This window comes from Peromyscus maniculatus, chromosome 7, assembly GCF_049852395.1.
Source record: "Peromyscus maniculatus bairdii isolate BWxNUB_F1_BW_parent chromosome 7, HU_Pman_BW_mat_3.1, whole genome shotgun sequence".
Taxonomy (NCBI): domain Eukaryota; kingdom Metazoa; phylum Chordata; class Mammalia; order Rodentia; family Cricetidae; genus Peromyscus; species Peromyscus maniculatus.
The window spans coordinates 55389318-55400281 of record NC_134858.1 but is presented as its reverse complement, the minus strand read 5'-3'; the positions used below and the strand labels follow the sequence as shown (position 1 = coordinate 55400281).

Here is a 10964-nt window from a genome sequence, read left to right as displayed (position 1 = left end):
CTGCATCTCTCCTGGTATGCATATTGTGAGCGTGGCAGAGTCATGCCACCACTGTTTGTTTGGTTGGTTAATCTCTCTGGTTCTACCCGAGGGGGCTCCATAGCTCCCCAGTCTTTCTCTTCCAACTCCCGAAGTGTGACTTTAGAACCAGCCTCTCCGCCCCTAGACACGCCCCAGCCCTGTCTCACTTCCTCTCGGGAGGCGGGCCCTCGGCAAGCACCGCCCCGCTGGACAGCTCAGTTTTCTGGCTGCAGTCTGGGATTCATCTCCCGCCCTCACAGACCCAAATCCAGAAATCGAAACTGCACCGGTTCCCATGCAGAAGGCGCCCTCACCCACTGGATCTCCCTGCCTCCAACAGGACCCTGCCCTGACCCCCACGCCCACCATGCCTCCCCCGGAGGACCCCTCCGAAGACCATGAACACAGCCAAAGCCCCGCGGAGGTACTGCTGGGTTAGGAGATGAAGGGCTGATAGGGCTTTATTTGTTTACTTTGGTGGGGGAGTTGAGAATGAAGAAGGCTTTTATAGAGATGGCAGTTTAGTGTCCTAGAGAGACACCCAGGTCCTCATCCTCCTGTCTGGGCAGGGGTAGGACGGATAGCATAGAATAAAAAAGAGGAACCAGAAGGAGTTAGGGGAGCCATGCGTATAGTCGGATTGCAATGAGATGGGCCACTCCTACCCCCTGGAGCCTGGTCTTTTAGCTCCTACCTCAGTTGTAAAAAAACGTCCAGGGAGAAGGCCAGGCCAGGAGTCCCCTTTGCCCTAGCCTGGAGCTAAAGACGTGCCCCAAACACGACAAAACCATTTACACCCCCTCACAGCGGGGGCAGCACATGCCAGGAGCAGCAGTACTCAAGCTGGAGGTGCTGGAGGAGGATTGTAAGTTCCTGGCCAGCCTGGTCTGCACAGAGAGTTCAAGACTGTTGAGGACGGCACAGCAAGACCCTGTTCCAGAACAAACGAAACTCGGCCCCGACCGAAGTGCTGTCTTGGCTGAACCCAAGGCTTCTCTCTCTTTTGATCTTCATAGATTTATTTTTATGTGTATGAGGTTTAGGGATTTTTTTTATTTGTTTTATTTTCCTGAGGCAGGGCCTCACTATATAGTCGTGGCAGAGCTGGAGCTCACTGTGTAAACCAGGCTGGCCTCAAACTCATAGAGACCACCTGTCGTCACCTTCTGAGTGCTGGGATTAAAGGTGTGTGCCACCATGCCCTGCTCATGTGGCTTCTTCTCTTAAGGAAGCCTAGTTCTTGGTCCTCCTGGAAGTTTTACCTCAACCTGCCATACTTATCTCCAGAGAAACTACCTCTATCCCTTTTTTCCTTATTCTTTTCCCCCTTTCCTCTTCACAAAAGCTCAAATAATGCCACATTGCCATAACTTTTTAATTATTAGCATTATATAGCTAAGGATTAACAGGACTAGTTACCATTTATGGATACTTCTCATGCACCAGGCACTGTATTGGAGCACTTTGTACCCTTCAAACAATAGCTATACTTCCTGTTTCTATGAACTTAACTATTCTAATATTTCATATAAGTGGAATTGCATAGTATTTCTCACTTTACGGCAGGCATATTTCACTTACCATAATGTCCTCAAGGTTCATCCATGTTGTTGCATGTAATCAGAATTTCATTCCTCTTAAAGTTTGAATACTATTCCATTATATGTGCAGACACATTTTGTTCATGCATTCACGTGCTAGTCGGTACTTGGGTCGCTGTGACTATTGTGGTTAGTGCTGCTGGGCACATTAGTATATAAATAACTGCTTGGAATGCTTCCCCAGTTCTTCTGGGTATATGTGAAAGGTGGAAGTTCTGATTAGTAGTTCTATGTCTAACTTTTTGGGGACCATAAGCACTGTATATGAGGTTGGTACTTTTGTGTATCGGCTTTCCAAACTTGAGTCCCTTGAAGGTGAAGATGTATCCAATCTTGTATCTCAGGGCCTACCAGTGGGTCTAATGGTAAGTAGACAGGCGCCCGGTAAATTGTTCAGTGAACGCTTCAAGGCCTGAATAACTGGGGTGCTGATGAGCCAGGGCATGATCCAATGACTCCCTGGAATGGAATGCGAGGTCCTACCTATTCCAGCCTCCAGATGAAGGGATGGGTTGGACGGGCGGGGGCGGGGGTGGGGGAAACAGGACTTCTGGGCTTTCTGTAGGCCTTATTTCTTTCTTTGGTTCACCAGCAAGCCATGAAGGAGGAATTCCAGTTTCTGTGCTGCCCGGGCTGCAAGGCCCAAGCCAGGTGCCCCAAGCTGCTGCCTTGCCTGCACACGCTGTGCTCTGGATGCCTGGAGGCGCAGGGCTTGCGGTGCCCCGTCTGCCAGGCGCCGGGGGCTGGCGCGGAGGAGGCCCTGGATAACGTGTTCTTCGAGAGCCTGCAGCGGCGCCTGGCGGTATTCCGGCAGATCGTGGATGCGCAGGCTGCGTGTACCCGCTGCAAAGAGTCGGCTGACTTCTGGTGTTTCGAGTGTGAGCAGCTCATGTGCCACAAATGCTTCGACGCGCACCAGTGGTACCTCAAGCACGAGGCCCGGCCCCTGGCCGAGCTCCGCGACAGCTCAGTTCGCGAATTCCTCGACAGTACGCGCAAGTCCAACATCTTCTGCTCCAATACCAACCATCGCACCCCCGCGCCGACCAAGTGAGTGGAGCATCCTGGAGCCAGCAGGGGTGGGAGCTTCGGGGAGGCTCGTCGCTCAGAATGCGGTCCGCTGGCTTGTAGTCGTTTCTAATGCCCCTCTGAAATATATAGTGCTGCAGAATCATCCTTTCCCCCTTACCTAGTATGTCTTTAGGACAAAATTTTTCAGGGTGCCATTGCAAGTGAGGTGTAAAAACAGTACGTTTTAGTGCATGCCACAGAATTTTAGATGTCTGAAGAGTGGACTCTTCCTCGGGGGCCCCAGGGAGTCTCAGTAAGGCTGGATGTTTAGATAAAGGGCAGGTAACCGCTGTCTGAAAAGTTGAAACTATATCATCGGGGAGTGCTGGCCGAAAATGTCTATATGAAAAGAGCAAAGAAAAAGACAAGAGAAATTCACTTGTAATTATTTTTGTTAAACGGCATATTTTAATTTCATGTTTATATAGGGAATGTATTTATATGGCTCACAAACAAAATTTGTACTATAGTTTTCAACACTTTCCCTCTTCACAGGGCAGCTGCCCTTACTAATTTCGAATGCTTCTTTTAAGTTTCTTTGTGAATATACGTTCAGGTAGAGTAGCTTTATAAGGGTTTGTCTCTTCCTTTTTAGCAAATAAGGTAGTATATGATACATGAACCCTTGACTCCTCACAAGCAGATTGCTTGCATACGGTTCTGCCTAATAGGACTAGTAGTTCTTGGGAAATTAGCCGCAGCAGAAAGCATTTCCTCATGTGGGACACCCCTTAACCTACAGACTCTGTACTCCAGGAGCTTGCTTCCGGCCAGAGTCTCGGAGGAGTCCTGCCCGCCCCTGCTGGCCTCCTCAGCGTTCACTGCTGCTCCATTTGCATTTCATTGGGCACTGTTGAGATCCAAAGGCTTTCCTGTCTGTTTACGGGTCCTTGTGTTTCCTCCTTTGTGAACTGCCAGTTGGAAGGCTGGTTTGCTTTTCCTTTGAGGAGTTCGTCCCTCTGTAAGACTCTGTGGTGATAGTCTTTCACTTAGTATGTGATATCGTATTTAGAATAACTCTTTAGTTTTAGGCAATCAAATGCATCAGTCTCTCTCTTGATGGTGTATGGCTTTAATGCAGTCTAAGGAAGAGCTCATGTCTATGTTAAAAAATAATCTCTATATGTTCTATGATCTTTTAGTATGATGAGTTAAATGAATGTCTTTTCTTTGAACTGGATTTTTGGTTCCTAGGAGGAAAAATTCAACTTGGATCTTGATAAACTATTAATTTCATTCCTATCTAGTTAGTTACATTTTGAAATATTTTAATATTAGGCTATTCTCTGTAACAGTAAGTACAATCAATTTAGTATGAAGTATATATATGGTTTCTGCATTAGGTTTTCCTGTCTGTTTTATACTAATCTTTTTAATTTGCCATCTTTCATTTCTTTGAGCATGGTAATACAGTCCTTCATAGGGGATGATCGATTTCTTCACCCCTCAGAGAAGTGCTCATCTTCCTGGGAACTCTAAGCCACTTCAAGATTACTCATAAGCCAGGAAGCCTTCACTACCCACACTAGGGGAGCAGAAGCAGGCAGGTCTTTATGAGTTTGAGGAATCTAGTCCACATAGCAAGTTCCAGGCTAGCCAGTGCTACAAAGTGAGACCCTGCCTTAAAAAAAATTACTTATAGTGCTAAAAAAATATAAATGCCATGTAAATAGGTTTTTATACTTAACTATATTTGGGAAGAATGATTTCTAAAAGTCTGTACAAGTACAATATGAATTGTGTGTATGTGTGTGTGTGTGTGTGTGTGTGTATTCTCATGCACTCACGAGTGCATGTGGAGACCAGGGGACAATTTTGGATGTTGTTCTCTCTTTTTTTAAACTAACGGTTAGGGAAATTTTTTTTTTCCACCAACCTCAATGTCGTAAATAATCCACAATTTCCCTTTGGCCACAAGTCAAAATAAACCACCCTGGCTTTTGTCATTGAGCTGGCATGTAGCTCATGCTGGGGAGCAGCAGAAGAGGTGGCTTTTAGTGGGGTGGGGGGTTAGGGTGTGCCCTCGGGTCACTGGCATTTGACCACCATGCCTGTGGAGTGGATTGGTTCAGCCCACCATCATGCCAGGCCTGCAGTGTGCCATGTCCTCTGTTAAGTATTGGAGTATGAGTACAGACAGACCCAGCCTTGCCTTCTTGGGTGCCTGGGGTGGACCAACAGACCCAGCAGTGAGCAGCAAAGGCGCAGAGTGACCGGGCAGGGAGCCTGTCTCTTAACTACCCTTTGAGCCTGCGTTTCCACAGTGACTCTGAGCACACCTTCTCCCTTGTTGTGTTCCCTTGATAGCAGTACCTGCCCAGGACACTGATCCCCAATGTGTGGGCAGAAGGAAGAAGGAAGCAGGGCATGAAGGTCGAGATTGCAGAAATCCACCTGCCCAGTGTGGCTGGACAGAGAGGCAGCTTCTAAGAGCGTGTCATATGACTTAGATTAGCAGTGCCCCTGAGGAAGGAAAGAGAAAGGCCAGAAGGAGAAGGCGTCACGGCTGAGGTAGAGCACTAGGGAATCTGTGAGTCTTAGACAGTGCACTATGCAGGGAGAGGAAAGATGAGCTGGGGTCAGACACACGGGGCTTGGGAGAAGTCAGGACTTTATTTCACACTTTCCAGAACATTCACCTTGTTCAGCTTGCTCTTTTTTCCATGCACACACTCTTGTCATTGAGTACCCTATAGAGTGTCAATGAGACAATGGAGTACGCTGCTGGGCACTCACTGCTGGAAGTCATAGTTAGACCCTCTTCCTGCACTCTGGTTCTTTGTCCCAAGTGGACAACTTTGGCAGCTGCTAGGTGAATGTTTATTTGATCGGTTGCTTTCTTATTTCTCTATCACAACTGTTTGGCAGGACTTATTACCTTATGTTGGGTATGTTCAGAAACTGAAGTATAGAATCTGGAGGGAAAAGGAACCCCCTTAGGTTATTTGTGGTCTATGGGAAGGGACAGGGGCGGGGAAAGACTGAGTCTCACGGTGTTAGAGCCTGTGGGACCTGGAGGCTCACTTGATAGGCCTAGATCACACTTATGAGTGATAGGGATCTAGGGCTCTCTGTGTCTGGATGTTTGAGCTTAAAGTCTGGTGGATTGGGGAGAGGGAAGTCAGCCAGGGCATCAAAGTCTGTAGGCAGGTACTATAGCTGTATGGAGAGAATGGAATACTTATTCATCAAATTAAAGAAGTGTGGTGGGGGCCGGGTGGTGGTGGAGCATGTCTTTAATTCTGGGACTCAGGAGGCAGAGGCAGGTGGATCTCTGTGAGTTCGAGGTCATCCTGGTCTACAGAGTGAGTTCCAGGACAGCTAAGACTACACAGAAAAACCTTGTCTTGAAAAACCAAAAAAAAAAAAAAAAAAAGAAAAAGAAAAAGAAAAAAGAAAAGAAAGAAGTGTGGTGGGATCAGAAGCCCAGTGGAAAGTCTCCAAGACTTTCCAGAAGCTGGAATGGCTGGCAACAGGTGACAGAAAGGCAGCTCCAGGCAGGAACCGATGACATCCAATGGCAAAGCTGTGACAAAGCCAGGACAAGCGAGGCTGCTGCTGAAGACGGACATGCTGGTGGTTCTGCTTTGCTTACCAGCCCTGCCTGTCCCCACCCTTCCTGCCTACCCACTCACCCACCCCTGGGGAATCTGTCGTGCAGTGCGTCTTTTCCTGGGGCTCATGGCGTTGCTGAGACTGATTTCTGGCCCGCGAGGAGCGCACCGCCACATGGCAGAAGCAAGGTTACCGCCTGCAGTTGGGAACATAGCAGACAGGATGGTAGTGACTCCTTCCTCAGTTCTGAAATGCACTTACCCAGGAAATGTGGCTTCAGACCCGGGAATACCCGTGCTCCATTTGGTAGGATATTACGTGGATAAAAGAGATTTCTCCTCCACACACCTGACCCTTGTGATGTTTCAGAGGGAAAAAAAAAAAAAAACAAAGAATTAAAACTAACTCAAGGCAAGATCAGGGTTCGAGTGTTAGTCCCCGGAAAGGCTGGACTCTCTTCTCCAGCAGTGGCATTGGGCTTAACTGCTCAGAGATGGGCCATGGAGACTTTTGACAGCGTAGGTTATCAGTGAGACTGAATGGTAGCAGGCTTTTCTCACTGATTCCTAACTCAGAAAATGAAGCCAACTGGAACCACATCTGTTTGTCTGTCCATCTGCCACTGAATAATCAATTAGGGAGGCATCAGTTTACTTCATGCTGGGCATTGAAACATCTGTTGCCAAACAAATGAGAATTGGTGTCTTTGAGGGCTGAATATACAGCCTTTGATCCGAAGGCTGTGTTGAGTACACACAACACAGTGCTCCCTGGTGAGGACTCCCAGGCCCCAGGAGATGGCTTCAGATGCAATGCCAGGCAGTTTGAAGGACGAAGGCCTTGTATTTGACTGAGAATTAGAAGCAGTTTTAAAATCATATTTTGGAGAGGTTTGTTGAGTCCTGTGAGTTCCATGAAAAACAATTTGTAAAAATGAGCGAGAAATGTTCAGTTAGCTTCTGGAGTGTAAAATGGTTGATGGCTCATATAAGCCAGGAAAGGTGGTCTGGCGCCTGACCCCAGCCTGATTAGACACATAGCTTGTGCCACCAGGAAGGTCTCTGTATTTCTGTGGCCTGGCTTTCTGCCAAGGCCACTCTATTTACAAAAGGCTCTTTCCCCAGGGTTGCCAGAGGATTATAAGAGCTAAGGAAGTTAGGTACATTTAGGCTTGAGTCCTGGGGGACAACCAATTCAAAGCCGAGTCTCAGTATTATCACCGCTCGCTCGATAAGTACTCTCCTTGAAAAGCTGCTCGGAATGCTAGGGGCCATTCAGCTTGGCCTATGCCAGAGTTATGCTTTCTCAAAGCTCATGGGTGTGTCCTCCTTAAAAGAAAGTCTGATTCCATACTGATGTTAGGAGGGGGAAGTGCCTTTAATGTGCCTCGTAAAAATGGCTACTGCAAAAGAATCAAAGAAAATAAAATGCCAGGTATGGGCAGAAACGAGGGCAAAGGTTTATAGCCGGCATCGGGTAAAGCTGGCTCCTGACTCCTTAGGAGTCCTCTCCCATAGAGCCACAGAACGGAGTGTTCTGAGTTGATCCCACCTTCCTTCTTTCCATGGTAGAGCACCTGCCCATCTTCAGAGATGGTCTCTCTGTGGTATCTTAATCCCGAGCCCCTGCCAAGACTGTTTCCACTGCCCAAAGGAGAAGGAAATGACAGGTCACAGTGTTCATAGGCACTAAACCTAGAAGGAGGGCTCATCCCACCCGGGGACAGAACAGGATGAAGGACTCCTGACTGCCGAGTGTGGTCTCTCGTGACCTGCCGGTCTTCCCCTTCCTGCAGCCTGCAGCTAGCAGAAGGATTCTGCAGGTTGCTTATTTAGAACTCAGAGTGTCTTCCTTTAGAACTGTACTGTTAAAAGGAAGCATGCTGTTAAAGCAATGTAAAGTTTCATTTTCCTTGAATTTAGCAGAAAAACAAATTAGGCTTGCCAACTTCAAAGTATGTTTTAGGGTCTGGGGATGAAACTCAGTGGTAGAGTATCTGCTGAGTTGTGTGAGGCCCTGGGTTTGATCCCCAGTCACCAAAAAGGAGAGGGAGAGGGAGGGAGAGGGAGAGGGAGAGGGAGAGGGAGAGGGAGAGGGAGAGGGAGAGGGAGAGGGAGAGAACCCTTCCAAAAAGATTCCTCTAAGCTCACCTTTTTTAAACCTCAATGCCTAGACTTTAAAAAAATTATTGGAGGGGCTGGCAAGATGGCCCAATGGGTAAGAGCACTTGCTCCCAAGCCTGGTGACCTAAGTTTAATCCCAGAGGCTACAAGGTAAAGAGAGAAATGACTCCTACAAGTTGTCCTCTGATCTCCACACATAAGCTGTATCCTCTGACCTACCCAACCCCCCCCCCCCCCGACTCACACAAATACTTTTTTAAAAACCTATTGAAGTCTAATAGTTCGTTTGTAATGAAGCACTCCATCTTAGTACTCATGGATTCTAAGCCATGGGCAGTCTGAATGCTCAGTTCCTATTCTTGCAGTTTTGTTTCCACCTGAACTCTGTCCATTTTACATCACAAACCCCAAATTGTTGGGTCCCCCCCCACACACACACACAACTGGAGATGGAATCCGGGGTGAGTGTTTACTAATCATCTGAGCTGCACACTATCAACACCCAGGTTCTGTGCTTTGGCTGAGCTCCTGACTGAAGGACATAGTAAATATTTTCTTTCAAGGAGGACTCCTGTGTTCCAAGCTGCTTGAGTCTCTCTTGGGTTTGAGACTATTTGTGGCTGCTCATAGACCTGAGTGACATCTTAGCTAAGTCTCGTGTTCTTGGGTCACTCTTTCCATCTGAATGTTGTACACACTGCTGCTTTTTATTCATCAAAAAAAGCTGAGGGTCAAGGGAAAATAGATTTTCTTTTTCTGTCTTTGTGTGTGTATGTAAGCATGTGTTCAAATGTATGTGTGTGTGTTGGGGGGCCGGGTAAGCATGCTCATACATATGGAAGCCAGAGGTTGATGCTGGCTGTCTCTTTTCAATACTCACCTTGCTTTTTGAGGCATGGTCTGTGACTGAACATGGAGCTCATCCCCTGGATAGACCTTTACACCCAGCTTTTCACACAGGTGCTGGAGGTCCAAAGTCAGGTCCATCTGCAAGCATGAGCCGTCTCCCCAGCACCCTCTTCTCTGTCTTCATGCCCAAAGATGTTCCTGATTATTGAAATTTGTTAATTAGCCAATGTCCTGGATAGTTTTATGTCAACTTGACACAAGCTAGAGTCACTGGAGAGGAGGGAGCCTCAACTGAGAAAATGCCTCCATAACCTTGGGTTGTAGACAAGCCTTTGGGACATTTTCTTAATTAATGATCAATGTGAGAGGCCCTAGCCCATGGTAGGTAGTGCCATCCCTGGGATGCTGGTCCTGGGTTCTATAGAAAGCAGGCTGAGCAAGCCTTGAGGAGCAAGCCAGTAAGCAGCTCCCCTCCATGGCCTCTGCATCAGCTCCTGCCTCCTGGTTCCTGCCCTGTTCGAGTTCCTGTCCTGACTTCCTTCTGTGATGAACAGTGCTGTGGATGTGTAAGCCTAATAAACCCTTTCTTCCCCAAGTTGCTTTGGTCATGGTGTTTCATCACAACATTAGAAACCTAAGACATCCAAGCTGTCTTGATGGTGAGCATTTTGTATCAAATTATTCTGGAACTTGCCAGACTCCATCATCTAAAACTTCTGTGACATTTTCAGTGACATTTTCCTACATCACTCTTCTTTCTCCTCACTTTCTGCCTTCTTACCTTTGTCCCTGTGTTGCTACCACTGATATCACACCTTTTGGGTCATTTTTTCAGTGTTTTCCTATTAATAACCAAACAGTATCAGTACGCTTTGAAGGGAACTTATTTAACATTTGATTAACATTTAACCAAAATTAACTGTCATAGACAGGCAAATCCACATAATAGTCATTTTTATAACTTACTCGATAATTCCAGAATTGCTGTGTCACATAGGGAATCATTGTCTATTTTGCATATCACCAGATTCTGTTAATGTTTAATGATGAATTTTGGTCATTGAATTTTGTAACAAATTTCTGGCATGGCATATCTTACACTTTGGACATATTCTGCCAAAGCTATTAAGGTTAGTGTGGTATTTCAAGATGGGTATAAGTAAATGGCAGAGTTGGCTGTTTTTATATGTTGATTATCTAATAGAGTAGCATGCTGTGGTTTTTCGAGACAGGGTTTCTCTGTGTAGCTTTGCGCCTTTCTTGGAACTCACTTGATAGCCCGGGCTGGTCTCGAACTCACAGAGATCCACCTGGCTCTGCCACCCAAGTGCTAGGATTAAAGGCGTGCATCACCTCCGCCCGGCATGAATATCCTTTTTAAATTCATGGCCTTAAATGATTATGTTGGATATGTTTTTTTAAAGATTTATTTATTTATTTATCATGCATACAGTCTTCTGCCTGCATGTATGCCTGCCAGCCAGAAGAGGGCACCAGATCTCATTATAGATGGTTGTGAGCTACCATGTGGTTGCTGGGAATTGAACTCAGGACCTCTGAAAGAGCAGCCAGTGCTCTTAACCTCTGATCCATCTCTCCAACCCTATTTTAGATATTCTATTTTGCTGTTTTGTTTAGTGAAAATAGATCAGACTTAAGTAAAAAAAAAAAAATTGTAGAATAAAGCTTGCTTTTTCTTTGTGTGCATGTGTGTGTACATATGACCGTGTGTGTACATGACTGT

At 46.6% G+C, this 10964-nt stretch overlaps 1 protein-coding gene across 3 annotated transcripts in view; it reads left to right on the top strand.

Annotated features, from left to right (window-relative positions):
• The first annotated feature begins 216 nt into the window (after positions 1-216).
• The window catches only part of Pml (PML nuclear body scaffold), a 32650-nt gene continuing 21902 nt past the window's right edge, over positions 217-10964 (top strand). For 2 of the 3 annotated variants that reach the window (XM_016003933.3, XM_016003938.3), the window contains exons 1-2: positions 218-445; positions 2215-2672. In XM_016003933.3, coding sequence (XP_015859419.1) covers positions 317-445; positions 2215-2672 — 587 coding nt within the window. In that variant the 5' untranslated portion in view covers positions 218-316. Of the gene's footprint in view, positions 446-2214; positions 2673-10964 lie in introns of all 3 variants that reach the window. The other variant, XM_042281027.2, reaches the window with a different exon arrangement.